At 32.7% G+C, this 15,219-nt stretch overlaps 1 protein-coding gene and 1 long non-coding RNA gene across 3 annotated transcripts; both read left to right on the top strand.

Moving 5' to 3' along the window:
* Nucleotides 1-172: 172 nt before the first annotated feature.
* LOC127148846 (uncharacterized) lies at nt 173-972 on the top strand. Of its 2 annotated transcripts, XR_007819980.1 has the most exons (3): nt 173-318; nt 494-751; nt 837-972. It is a non-coding gene; the product is annotated as an uncharacterized LOC127148846 (long non-coding RNA). The 2 variants fall into 2 exon arrangements; XR_007819979.1 differs by lacking the exon at nt 173-318 and having other exon boundaries at nt 443-751.
* Nucleotides 973-6,927: 5,955 nt separating this feature from the next.
* On the top strand, nt 6,928-7,763 carry LOC127148845 (AP-3 complex subunit sigma-like). The gene is made up of 4 exons (XM_051083222.1): nt 6,928-7,018; nt 7,108-7,150; nt 7,291-7,352; nt 7,557-7,763. Exons 1-4 carry the CDS (start codon nt 6,950-6,952, stop codon nt 7,725-7,727), a joined length of 345 nt encoding a protein of 114 aa, XP_050939179.1. The 5' UTR covers nt 6,928-6,949; the 3' UTR covers nt 7,728-7,763.
* The last annotated feature ends 7,456 nt before the right edge of the window (nt 7,764-15,219 follow it).

The raw sequence follows: 15,219 nt of genomic DNA, 5'->3' as shown, positions 1-15,219 counted from the left end.
GTGCGTCGGGAGAGGCGTCGGGAATAGGGGTTTTTCCCGACGCCACGTAAAACGTCGGGAAAAGGGGTTTAATGAGCGTCGGGAATTCCCCTTTTCCCGACGCATTTTGGGGGATTTCCCGACGCCTCGTGACTGCGTCGGGAAATCCCCTTTAAATTCATTTCAGTTCTGTATTCACAGAACCGAAGCCGAGAGGAGAGGAGAAAAAGAAAGGAGAAGAAGAAGAAGTCGCCTTGCCGCCGTTGTTTCCTTTTGTTCCGCCGCCGTCCGTCGCCGACCGCCCTCGCCGTTGTTCCTCGTCGCCGTCTGCCACGTTAGGTAAGTGAAATATGTAAATTTATTTGATTTAAGTTTATGTTTTAGGGTTTTTTTTGATAAAAATTAGTTTAGGGTTATTTTTTATGAAAATTAGTTTAGGGTTTTTTTTTTATAAAAATTAGTCAGCCACTCTCTGAGGATGAGATATGCGATCAGGTGTTGGGTCGACGACCAGGCTACTCAAAAGGCCTTGGTTGGGGACCCAAGCCGAAGGCCCGCAGAACGGCAAGTGCAAGCAGTTCGTCGACATCTTGTTCGCAGTCCACACAAAAAGAGATTGAATTACAAGCTAAACTTCATGAAGCTTTGGAACGGATTGAAGTACAAGATAGAAATCACCAAGCATTAGCTTCACAAGTGGAAGCTATGAAAAAGATGATTGAAGACCTAACTCGTGCACAACAGGGACCACCACATGATCCCTAGCCCTGCGGTACGTCGTATATGTCTCTATTATTCTTAAGTTTTTGCAATATATGATTATGTATTAAACTTAGTTATTTTTATACCATTTTTAGGACCGAAGGTGTAGAATGACGCGCATACGCACCTCGTTGGGAGATTGGGTCTTATGTTTATGTTTTTTGTATATTGAAAACTATATTTTCTTGTAGTCAACTTATTCGTATTATTAATTTTAATTCTATTTTTTAATTTGTGTTTGTATATTTATTAATTTAATCCAAAACGTCGCCAAATTTTTTTGAGCAATCCGAACATCATTGTGAATGTTTGAGCAAAATATTATAAGGAAAAAAGTAAAAATAAAATATTTAAAAAAATATATAAAAAATATTTCCCGACGTTCATTACGTCGGGAAAAAAACGTCGGAAAATAGGCTTTCCCGACGCCGTGAGATGCGTCGGCATAAACGGCGTCGGGAATAAGGTTTTCCCGACGCCGTCTATGCCGACGCATCCCACGGCGTCGGGAAAGGCTTTCCCGACGCCGTACCAATTCGGCGTCGGGAAAGCCTCTCGCGACGCATTTCCCCCGACGTTCTTCCCGACGTCGTTTTGTACGTCGGGATATCCTTTCCCGACGTTCTTTGCATTTTCGCCGACGTATTTGTGCGTCGGGAGTACCCACGTCTCTTGTAGTGTTATGAATCATCTAATAAGAGGAGAAATAAGTTTTATGTGAATTACATGATTTTCTTCCATAGTGGCATGATGTGAATAAGTATCTCCTTTTATTCTATTGTTTCAGGAATTTGGACAAAAAGGACCCCACTCACTAGACATTTTTGTCTAACTTTTCAATTGTTTTGCTTTGCTTCCCCCCTCCCCCTCAAGTAGCGAGGAACATCCAACTTTTGTCTTGCCATTCTAATCGCCCGAAGTGCTATCCTAAAATCGGATCATCTATTTTGGTAGTTGCCACTATCTTCCTGCAAGCATTTAGAAGCTCGTCGAGATAGTTAAAGGATTAGAGTTTAGTTAAAATATTAAAATCTCTTTTGTATTAACAAAGTACTTACGCCTATGTATTCCACCTTTACTATTAATGAAAAAAATCGCATTTTGATGGTCTTTTCATTCGAGTTATCTCTCTTTTATCTCATCCTTTCGATTTATTCGCCTGTTAAGCAATCTGTGCAATATCTCGCAGAGAGAGTTGCGTAGAAAGCTTAGGCGGTCATACCCTCACTTAATCGCATTGGATGGATTTTGTGATGGGGCGTGATAGGAGGACATGGTATTCTTAAAGTTAATGTCTAGAAAGAATGTTTGTATCTTCAAAAGAACTTGAATCTTCATGTGTAGACAGCTTCACAACTTCTTTCTAGGCCTTTGGAGTAAAACTCCTCTATTTAGGCTTAGGCTTGGTTGGTTCATGAGTCTAGCTCTTTGGCCCAATTATATGAATTTGGGTTGCATTCAACATTAGGGATAAATTAAGCTTATTTTTGGGCTAAATTGAACTTTAACCACTTTAGTCCAAATAAATAATATTTAATTGGACTATAATAATTAACTTGATCCAAGAGTGACATCATTAATAATTTGCCAATTTATGTCTTTGATTTAATTTGGGGACATATGACAATTTTTAATTAGTCCCAAATTCAATTATGTGTATTTCTAGCCATTAATTTGGTAAATGACGTGACAATTTGCTATTGGTCCAAAATTTCTCATTCAACAACATATTTATATATTGTTTTAATTTTGATTTATTTTTATATATTTGAAATCGGTGAAAATGTGATGGTCTGTCGTCTAGGTAGCAACCACTGAAGTTCAGATGGTGGTTGCAAGAGGTGGTGGTTGAAGTTGGTTACTAATGACATTGGTCCAAAGGTGGTGATGGTCTTTAAATTTGGCTAGCAGGTGGCCATTGTGGTTAGATGTGGTTGATAATGATAGTCTTAGGTGGTGGATGCAATGGGCAATATGGTGAAAGATGGTGATAAATAACAAAAAAGAAATGAACACAAGTGAGGAAAAAAATATGAGAAACAATAAAAAGTTATCGAACAAGTTCATGCTTCTATTTTTGTTTTTTTCTTTAAAATAAGTAACAAGAACATGAAAGGAGAAACAGAAACGTTATCGAATGGATCCTTTATTTTTATCCTAAAATAGTCCGCCACCCCCTAGTGTTCTTATTGAATGTTATTTATGGAGGCTTTACTGCTACTTCTAAAGGTCAGGTTGTTCTGCAGATTGCTTATAAGAGCTTCACACTTGCGTTTTTGGCATTTGGGACTATTAGTAACTCAAATTACAATGCAGTAACGAACATTTTATTTTCTAAGTCTTTTGAAAAAAGAGGTTTTAAAATTTTAATTAAAATTAGAATTTAAATATACATTTGGTGATCCAATCTTGACTGATCTATATAAATACTATATTTAAAGTAGTGCTTGATGGGTTCAAAATTTGACTCATAATTAACGTTTTTAAAGTATTATATTTACTATAATATTTTTTTTATATTTTTTTAGAAAGTCAATGGGGATGGGAGAATAGTTTGAAATGAAGTTAAATTATTATTAGTTTGATACTTCCTAACGATCTTATTTAATAATAAATTAGCATGAGGACTTAGTTTAGACTGTTTGACACTTTATAAATTTTATCACAAAGTTCTGTGCGTGAGATATTCTAAACGTAGAGATATTTCTTCGATCGCAATTTATATTTATTGGACAAAACATTAAAGTCAAATACACTCCTACAAAATTATAATAATTATTTTTTTAACAAAAAAGGAAATACGAAACGTACATATAAAAAATACCTTTTTTAAAATAAAATTTATAACACACTTCAAGTATTAATTATCAAACTTTAAAAGAAAAAAAATTATAAAAGGAAAAAGTCAATGTTCATTCATCTGATCTAGTGCATGGTGCATGGTGCATGGTGCAGCAACGATTTGCATAATTAGATCTAAACTGTTTATAATTATTTATGCTTGTTGCTTTGGATCGGAACTAGTAAAGCGTAACAATTCCTCTACATTGACAGTTTTATGCTTTGTGATATATATATTTATGTCAAAGTATATTTATAAATATATTTGTGCCCTTGATGTTGTCGATATATATCAAATATTCTAGATATGATACTGCAGAATGTATCGTATGTATATATTCATACATGTCATCTCGATTCTAATTATTTTGGGCTTGTATGTGCATTTTTAACTCATACATCAATTTGTCCCTCTTTGTTTTGTCCCTTTGGTGAAAATGGTATACCGTAAAAAGAGCCAAAATTGCATCGATACTTAAGAAGGGGAGAAAACATGCACGTGTATGGTATACTATATGACTAAAGCCATGAGTCAACATTAAAAAGATAACAATTAATATATAAGAGAAAAGTAATTAAATGTTATAAATATTTGAATTAGATATAGGCGTCTATAGAGTTTACATCTCCACATATTATTTTCAAACATCTACTCCCTCCATATATTTATCTTTTTTATATCGTGTAAATTTTATAAATAACCGTGGTTACTGTGACACTCGAGAAACATAATTGAATAGAGAATATATTCACTCTCCACTCATTTTCTCCCCTCTTCGTTTTGTTCTTTATTCTCTTATCTTATAACATTTAAGTACATTTGATTTTGGGCTTTTACTACTACAAATTTGAGTTTTAATTATGCAAATTTTGTGTCATAAAAACTTTCAACAACACAATTTTTGCATCATTGAAACCACTGTCAAGAAATGTTATTTAACAACACTTTGGAAAACGTGTCATTAAATATGCTTAGATGACACCAAAATTTTGTTATTAATACCTTTACCTTGACGCAATAAATAAGTTACCGCTATTTATAACTTGATATCAATATATTGTCATTAATACTCTTATATTGACGCTTTAAATGTGTCGCTGTTATCTATTACTCGACATGAATATATTGTCTCCGTTATCCATTAATTGTTTCCATAACTATTCCACTTCTATTGTTGAAAACTTTGTAGGCTATGCTATTTTGAGAATGTCCAAGAAAAAGTCCATGTTCTAATTTAGCATCCCATTTCCTATGATGTTCCCTATCAGTAAGAATATAACAAGTACTTCCAAAAATATGGAAGTATTTCACGTTAGGCTTTCTACCCTTCCATAACTCATATAAACACTACTAGAAAAAGACCCTTTCTTGACCGTTGGTTTTTTCTTTTCTTGACGGTTTTTGGTAAAAAGTCAAGAAAGTGGTGGTTTAATAGGAAAACCGTCAAGAATTTTGATGAAAAGGCGGAGGGGAGACAATTTTTAGAATTCTTGACGGTTTTAAACCGTCAAGCAATATGAATGTTTTTCTTGACTGTTATAAACTGTCAAGGATTATCTTCTAAATTCTTGACGTTTTTAAAACGTCAAGATTTATTATAAATCGACATTCTTGACGTTTTTCAAACGTCAAATAATATGTAATTATACTTGACATTTTAAAAACGTCAAGAAATATTGATTACATTCTTGACGTTTTATAAACGTCAAGAAATATCGCTTAAATTTTTGACGTTTTAAAACGTCAAGAATTTTAATGAAAAGACGGAGATTGAGAAATTTTAAAATTTCTTGACATTTTTAAAACGTCAAGTAAGAGAATTTTAGTTGACATTTCAGAAACGTCAAGAATTACTAAATTAATTGAAAAAAATAAAAAATAATTTCTTTTTTTTTAAAAAAATAAATTCTTTTAACTTTTTAAATAAAAAAATAACTTCATTTTTTTTAAAAAAATTAAACCCCCAATTTCCCTTTCTTCCAATCTAAACCCTCAATTTCCTCTTCTCTTCGTCTTCGTTGTTCGCGGTCGCCCTAAATCTCTCACATGAACCTTCTCTTCGTCTTCTCTTGGTCGCTCTCTGTCGTTTTCGTCGGTTTGCACCCCACCATTTGCCTAGTCGTCAACATTTACTTCGTCGGTGTTCGTGCAATCAACGCCTATCGCGCGAGGTCGTTCTATTTCGCGTTTCTTGCAGTTGTCGTTGCGCCCAAACTCGCACCTTTCATTTTTATCAGATTTAGTTTTCGTTCCTCCAAGCCCCACCCACCCTCATTCGATCCTCTCTTCCAATCAATCTCTCGCCACATTCACTCTTCGATGATTTCATTCATGCACAAGGTCAGAAAAATTCCTCCCTTGGTTTTCGTTCAAACTAAAGTCTCCAACCTCTCTTGTTTTCGTTCTCATCTTGCTTGCAGGTTTTCGTTCGTGTCGAAGTCGGTTGCCTATAAATGAAGCGTAATGATGTGTTTCAAGCGAATGGTACGTTTTTGAAATTTCAGCACTCATAATATCTTCCTCTTTTTTAAAGCTACAACCGGATAACACTGTCGTTCGTCCGAGTATGGATAGTATTGGAATCAGTACTTGAATTCCTTAGGGACCTAGACTGGTCTTTACCATTTCTCTATTTCTCTGTTTCTTTATTTCTCTCTCTTTTGAAAATGTTGATGATGTGTGTTATGTAATGAGAGATGTAGAGATTTTTTCTTTTTTTTTTTTCTTTAACTGGAATTTGACGTTGGTGTGCTTTTATTGAAGACAATTGAGGATTCGAAAAGCCGCTTTCTGGTTATTATGATTCCAGTTCGCCGGATGGATCAGCTGCTTCAAACAATATAATATAGAAAAGGAATAGAAGGAGGAAGGTTAACGATGGGGGAAAGCTCTCTTAATTGATGATTTTTGTTTCTAATTTGATTTAACTCAATTTGCAGAACTACTTACAAAGGGTGATGAGGTAGGAGTAAAGTTTCACTCTTATGATAATTTTTTTTTGTTTATAAGAAGTAGTGAGGAAGTGTGTTTTAAGAATGAAATGTCTGAAAATGAAGGCTGTTCATCTGTTTGTATTTTTTTTGCGCACATGTTTTAGCATTTCATCAGTTACTGCTTGGTTATATAATTATGTTCTTAATTATGTTTTGTGCACATTATAAGATTTTTGTAGGACTTGATAGTTTATCTTGACAATCATTTATAAGAATTTTTTTCCACAGAACCGTGTTAGTTGTTATAGTTTCTAATTGTTATGTTTTATGTATTATTGTTTGATAATAGTTCTATTAGAAAATATAGGCTTCTGCATGAGAATTTCTTAGATCCTGACGACAAACATAGTTTGACTGAGCACGGTTTGCTACCATGATATGGTCGGTGATAGTGATGAATACTGAAAGCAAGCCTCGGTTTGCTAAGTTCTACGATTTTCAGGTTCCTTTTTGGGATTTGTGTTGATTTTTTTGTACTGTTTGGGTCATTTCTATCGAATGATCTGTCTGATGATGAATTCGTGAATCCAGCCCATAGAGAAGCAACAGGAGCTCATTCGCAGCGTCTATGGAGGTTGGCAATTCTATATTTAATATTTCAAATTAGAATTTTATAAATTATTAAAATGGTCAGTGGTATTTCCACTATTGTAACTATGGTTTCTTTAACTTGTATTTCTATTTTGATATCTTTTGTTTCCTATTTTGGTACAGTACTTTGCAGTCGAGGTGAGAACATCAGCAATTTCGTGGAGGCTGAGTCCATCTTCGGTTCGGTAATATTTCCTTGTCCAATAATTTCCTTATAGTACTTGTGTTTAGAATGTACTTGAATTGATGATTCTTCGAGAAGCTAGAAACTTGTCAAAAATGAATGTTGGTTGGTATTGTTCAATAAGTTGTAGTGCAATTATAGAGTGGGCTAGGCTAGTTGATTAGTGGGACTGGCAAATGCTAATGAGTTATAACAGATAAACTAGTTTTATGTGGCTCCTTGTATTGGAATTGCAACCCTTTATTTTGTGCTTGTCTTTAACAGTTCTGAGAATGAGCTTGCCATGCTTGACCTGATACAAGGTACTTCCAATATTTTATGTGATGGATTTGTGACCTCTAGATTACTTATTATGGAAATGTTACAAGGCATCTAAGAGGACTTTAGTACTCCTTGTTACCTCAAGTTTTGAACCAGATGGTATTTGTTAAGTTTAGGAATTCTTTAGTACATAATTATTGTTTCAAGGTTATGTTCTTAATTATGTTCTTATTTTGACTTGGGACTGTGTATGATTTCAAAAAAATTTTGAAGGACTGAAACACACTTGAAGAAGAAGTTCGCCAGGATATTAGACAAGCTGTTTGTACGTTGCTCTACTGATTGTTTATTAATAGTATTACATTTTGTAAAGTATATATTGTGATGGGGTTTGATTACTACTCTGCCCATGTTTTATCCATCTTTTACTTTATTTTACATGGCAAATAAAGGATGAAATACTAGTCATAAAAGATTTATTTTTAAATTTTTTTATTTAATTTTATGGAGAGAGAGGGCCTAGAAGGTGTTTGATAAAATGTGTGAATAGAGAAAAAGGTGAAAAATAGTGAAGAACAAGACTTGGTTATTGCCGTTGTGCTCCACACTCTTCAATAAAGTCGTTGATAATGTAAGTACTTTCCATATTGTTAATTTTTTTGTATTACACTTTCTTATGATTATTGAATATATATGGCCCTATCTTGATAAGGTTTATCTGTTGCATCAGCAATATCCATTCTTAAGTCATTCTATCATTTTTTTTGTTGGTTAACTATGTTGAATATTGAATATAGGTGGCCCTATCTTGATAAGGCATGTTGAAAACTGGAATTACTTTTTTGTTGTGTCCACTTGAGATTATGTTGAAAATGAATAATTGAAAAACAAGCAATGTTGATATTAGTTAGATTCCATCTGAATACCATTGAAAATCTCTAGATTACTTTACAAAGTTCATTCACAGAGAATATAGCCATTGATGTGATTTAAAGGAATTTTTTTTCCTTTTGATCTTTTAATTATTATGAATTTCAACATTCGATTCTTAATTATCTTTTTTGTATTTACAGTTCCTTTGATGTTTATGCTTTGTTGCTTTGGATGTTTCTTTAACTTGTTTTTCTTTTGATGTTTAATTTGGGCCTCAAGAAATTAGTACGAACTATGTTGTAGAATTGTTCATTTACTTGAGTTGGTGATTTTCTAATGCAGAATTACAAAAGAAATGCATATACAAAAGCAGACTTGCAATGCACGAATGCATATACAAAAGAGGTTGAGAGTTGCTTCCCTTCTGATGCAAATATCAATAATGTTGCGAAGGTATTTTAGATTTTATTTGTCTTTGTCTTGAATTAAGGACTATTTTTGTGGTTAGTTTCTGACGGGCACTATTTGGTCTATTAAAAAACAATGTAAAGTATTAATGATCAGCTATGTTGATGATTCTGGTGGTTTGGAAGCAACTCTAGGCATTAAATTCATTATGGTTGTTGGAGAATAGAAACTGTGATTTTATTTGTGTAGTATGATCAACTTATTCTTAATAGTTGTTAGTTGATTTCTTTAACTGAATAAGTTTGAACATACTTTGTTTTTGTGATGTTATCTACTTCTTGTATTGGCTCTGCTGTTGGTGGTACTTATTTTAGCTCATGAATTGGAGGTAGTAGAGGACACAGAATGCAAGTTTATTTGAAGCCAAGTTTCATTCAAGGTCATTGAGTTCGGTTGATAGAAGTAATGTTTTGTATATGACAATATCGAACAAATATGTAAAGTTTTCGAAATGTTGATACATATATGGTAAAATGTTAATATATGCTAAAGTTTTGGAATTGTTCTAGTGCATATTTATGTTTGAGTTTTAAAACTATATTTGATGTATATTTGTTGTTTATATGTAGTTGAGTTCTTGGACCAATGGGAGCATAATACAGGAACAATAATATAAATAAATTACAATTAAAAAATGGAAAATTGCTTGACGGTTCTGAAATGTCATGAACAATAAATGTCTTTACGGTTCGCAAATGTCATAAACAACAAAATTCTTGACGATTCTAAAATGTCATTAAAAAGCATACTCTTGACAGTTCCCAAATGTCATGAAAAAGAATACCCTTGACGAGTACAAAATGTCATAAATAATCACTTTCTTGACGGTTATTAAATATCATGAAAAATGCACTCTTGACGGTTTTAAAATGTCATGAATATTCGTATTCTTGACGGTTTTTGTCATTCATAGTCACATTCTCGACAGTTCTAAACTGTCATTAAAACTTATAATCTTGACGATTCTAAACTGTCATGAATAATTGAATACTTGATGGTTATAAATTGTCAATGTTAACAATTCTTGACGTTTTTTACAACTGTCAAGAAAATTGCCTTTCTTGACACTGGATTCAACGACGGTTTTAAAACCGTCAAGAATAATCATTCTTGACAGTTTAAAACCGTCAAGAGAGTTAGTTTCTGTAGTAGTGAAAGTAACAGTAGTTTCAGATCTGGTTGTAATTCTGTTGGTTTATGTAAATTCAGATTTAAGGTTCGGGAGTCAGTTGTGTGTAGTGAAGGTGTTAGCACCCTATAACAGCCATAAAAATTGTTACCAAAATTTATCTTTGAAACTAAATTATAGAGGTTCACAAAATAAAGTTTTTTATTTGATTTTTTTTAAAATGTCTCATGGTTATCAATTTACATCTAAAAAAACAAAAAGTAATTGATAATTATATGGGTGGCATGAGAGCCATTAGAAAAATGAAATATATTTTTTTGTTTCAAAAGATGATTTTTTTATTCACCTCAAGAATACTAAAATATCAAACTTTGATATCTTGGTCTCCATCATAGGTGTTTAATGGAAGATTTCATGTATCTAAAAGAATTAATAAATTCCAAAGAAAGCACTATTCAATCCCATTTTAAAATATAAAATGCTTGATATATTTTTTTTACAAACAATTTATTAATTAATTTTTCAAAATAATAAATTTCATGTATTTAAGGAATTTAAATCATAAAATCCATAAATGAACAATATTTTTTTCTCGTCTCAAATTTTTATATCCATATGACAAAAACAAATGAATTTTTTCATACCTTTTGCAATTATAAAAATTGAAAAATAAATAATAATAATTACAATATTAGCAAAAAATAAAAAAGTGAAATATGACAAATATTGGGAAATAATACAGGTTGACATATAAAACAGTTGGCAAATAATACAATTGACAAATAATACAGTTTGGAAATAATATACAGGTCGGAAAATAATATACAGGTTGAGAAATAATATACGAATAAATATATTGGAAATAATATATGATTTACAATAATATATTTGAAATAATATATAGGTTAAGAAATAATACAGATTTGGGAAATAAGTACAAAGTGTAATATGCAGTTGTGAAATAAATACCAAACCTAACAAACTATTCTGTCTTTCACAAGTATAATCAATTACTTTCAAACATACAACATATTTAATAAACAATAAACAAAAAAATTAACAACGGCCAAATTAAACCCTAAATCTAACAAATTTAAATCAATTGACATAAACCTAATAAATTAGAATAAACTGTAATGAGCTAAATCTAACAAATTAGAAGCACCTTGAAATCAATTGGCCTAAATTTGCTAAATTTGATACAATAATAAGTTCAATTGACCTAAACAACAATAAATTCAATTAGTCTAAACCTAACAAAAATAAAGCATAAACCTAAAAAAAATAGAGCAGGCCTAACTCTAACAAAATTAAAGTCACAGTAAAATCAATTAATGAAATTCCAACAAAAACAAACTTGAAAAAATACATCGTTATAGTTTATCAGTCTTAAAAGGGAAAGAAAAGAGAGAAAATTTAGAAAAAAACATTTAAAGACCAATTTGATAGAATAGTTTCCTTAGCTTTCTTTTTTTCAACCCTTCCATTTGATCTCAACCCAAAATACCCTCTCGAAAAGAAATTCTCTTTTGTTTTTAGGCAGTGAGGGTAGGATTGTGTTTTGAGAGTGGAGAAGGTGGGAGAGTAAATAGAGAGGAGACGTGATATTCATTTTTTTAAAATAAGTTAAATTTAAATTCAAATCCAACTTCCAAAATAAAATAAAAATAAAGTAAAATAAAGTAAATAATTAAAATAAAAAAGTAAATAAAAATAAAAAATAAATAAAACTAAAAAAAATAAATAAAGGACAAAATGTTTATCTACAACCTCTTAGAACATTAGCCCTCCATTGGATCAAAAAGGATTGCTGGAGTTTTTGGGAGAAAAATGACAAAATGAGAGGGAAGAGTAAAGAAGATTGCTAGAGTTTTTGGGAGAAAAATGACAGAATAGAGAGGGAAGAGTTGTGTTAAAATGAAATTTAGAGAGAACTTTGGTGAGAATTAGAGTTGGATTGATGAATTGATGAGAAATTAGGGAAAAAAATATGTATTTATAGAAAAGAAATCAAAATAAGTGTCAGAGAGGTTCGAAACCATGATCTGGAACTCGTGCGTGAAATTGATGATGAAATTGATAAAAAACGGAGGATTTTCAGAAAGTTGATAATTATTTATAAAATTACCACTCGAAATATGAGAAAAACTTATTTTCAGTTGCTGAGATTCGAACTTGGGACGTTTAGGGCGCGCAGATGAGGAGACGATGACAGGTGGCCGAAACGGAGAGGAGAACAATAAAAAAAGGTGCGTGCGTGAGGAGATTCAAAAACTTTTGAAATTAATTTGCACTTGGTGAGTTTTGAATGTTTGAACTTGGAGTGGTGCGCGTGGTATTGGCGTCGACATGTGTCAAGAATTTGTAACTATTTACCAAAATGCCCTTGATCTTTTAATTACCCGTTCTTTTTCGTTCGAACTCCGTTTTTGTTGATTTTTGTTGTGTTAGCTTTGTAAGGAAGTCTATTATAATATTCTGCATAAAAAAAAATAAGAAAAATTTAATATATGCATGCTATAGTTGAGAAATTAATATTCAAGAAACTAGTATTAATTTTACAAACAAACGTTTTTGTTGATTTTTGTTGTGTTAGCTTTCGTAACGGAGTTGAGTTTATTAATCTGCATAAAAATATCAAAATAACGAGTATAAACATACTGTGGAACACAAAATAGACAGATAAATATGGGTCAAATATTGTCTCATCATGTACAAAGGAAGGCGAAGAGTTATGGAGAGTAAATGATTGGTTAGGGAAATTATGAAGAAAGGAAAAATTTTGTAAAATTTTGTAAAATTTTGGAACAAGTATTTTTTATTAGAAAAATTTTTAATGACACAAATTATTATGGCGTTAGGTAACGACATGAAAATTGTGTCATGAAAAAGTAAATTGTGTCAATAGAATTGTGTCGAGAAATAATCCATGTATTTATTTATAACAATAAAATTTACCTCAACCCACCCTTATTATTTGTAATGACACAATCTCTTGATTAGTAGTGTCATTAAAACCCATTTTTCTAGTAGTGATACTTGGATTAAGATTTATTAATTCTTTGTCATGATGAAACTTTCAATATTTGAACTAACGTTTTGATCAACGTCACTTACAGAGCACATGAATTCGGCTAAGCACAATCAATTACATACTTGTGTCTTCGTTTCATTCTTGGTTTACAGAGGTTTGTCGTAAAATTCAACTTCTTATTGTGTGCGCTCCGAGAAAGACTCACAAAAGAGAATATATAAACATTTTGAAGAAACTACCCTATTCCACAAATAAAGGGAATATAAAATCTTGCATAACAAAATCTTTCCTTGTCATTCATATCTTTGAAAGATAAAGGAAATATATTTTTTTATGTAAGAACATTTTCTTTTAATAAATTATTCTTCAAAGCCGGAAGCTTCTTTAAGAAATCTCCTGAACAAATAAACCGAGGGTTCCTAAAAGCTGGTTCCACCAACTATTGAACAAACTTTCCCTTGGGACCGACTTCCTTTATTTGTTTAGACATAATAGAGATAGAAGTAAACACCAGAAAACGTTAGGGGCTAAACATTTAGATATCATATAGGGTTGTGAGCCAAATTGAACAAAAGAAATAAGTACAATTCGCAAAGCCATAAGATACAACAAAAATATGGATCAAACCAGAAACAAACTAGGAGAAAAAAAACTAGACCATAACAATAGGTTAGCAGAGGAACAAAACAAACAACCATCAACTAGACTGAAGCACTGAAGCACTAAAGGACACTTAACCACTTCTCCCCTTTGTATGCTGTCAAATAACTAGGAAGCAGGAGGGGGTCCCAAGGGAGCTTGCAATTCGATTAGAGTCTACACAACATGAATGACAGAATCAATGGCAACCCGTCTAATGGTTAGACTTGCAATCACTTCGTTCATATCCTAAATAGTAACATTGAGATACTGCGATTCATTAGCCAACAGTTGAATTAGACGAGATGCTAACTCAGAAGAGATATGAAGACCAGATGAGGGAATGTTCAAATTCATAGCAATTGACTGAAAGCCAGCACAAGGTAGCTTAAACTTGGATGGAAGATCTAACACATGTGTCGCCTGAAACATTTTATAGTTGAGACGAATCGTTTTAGGAGTAGGTTCGGGCACATCAAATTCTGTGAGAATATTAGGGTGCTAAGATAGTGAGAAAGCACAGAGGAACCTCAAAAAATAGATGGGTATATTGATTCCAAAACTGCCGACATGCCTTAGGACGTATTGATAGATTAGGTCACCAACATTCACCTTAGAACCAGTTCCTACTAAGTATATAAGATTTGCCAGAGTTGTGGAAATAGTAGACAGATGAGAGGTAGGGTGCCAATTTGTAATATAGATCTTGTAAAGTATGGCATGCTTGATGCTCAGCTTCATGACTGAAAAATTCCCATCAGAGAACCATTGATGTATAAACCTACCTAAGAGCTCCAATGTTAGTTGCTCTGGAGCCAGAAGAGTAACAAAAAAACTAGGCAGGCAAAGCATTCTTTAAAAAAGTATTTAGAAGGGCTGGAGAGATGTCCAAGCATTTACCTTGAACATGTACTTTCTAGAATTCTAGGGTGCCACGATCATTTAAGTCAGCCGAGAGATTAACAATGAACTCTTGAATCACTTTTGGATAAAATGGTCCAACTGCGGTAATGGTGGGTAGTAATCCTGCAGTTAAGATGAGATCGAAGACAACCTTACATAAACAATGTTGATCAGATATAATAGATTCATATGCAATATGCCTCTGAACAACATACTTCCACTTAGGCACACAATCTTCGGAGTGGAAGGAGATCCCATCAATTAGTATAGTGGGAACATTGGGGGGATCCTTGCGTCTCACAGCCTTAGTGGTGACCACATTTTGACTCCTAGATGGAACTCGGAAAGGCTTTTTAGAGGTAGCACCATATGCCACTAGAATTGATTTAGACGTTGAAGAGGGGACAGTAGACCAAGGACTTTTACTGGCAACAGGTTGAGAAGGCTTTGTAGTGTGGACAAGAGGATCATTTGATGTCGTAAACGGAGAAGGTGGAGCTAACTCAAAAATAGGTTCATTCTGTGTTGAGTGGTGAGGAACACAAGAGTCATGCAAACCTG

This window comes from Cucumis melo, chromosome 4 (genome assembly GCF_025177605.1).
Source record: "Cucumis melo cultivar AY chromosome 4, USDA_Cmelo_AY_1.0, whole genome shotgun sequence".
Taxonomy (NCBI): domain Eukaryota; kingdom Viridiplantae; phylum Streptophyta; class Magnoliopsida; order Cucurbitales; family Cucurbitaceae; genus Cucumis; species Cucumis melo.
Note: the sequence above shows the minus strand (reverse complement) of the source record. Positions and strands in the feature narration are given on the sequence as shown.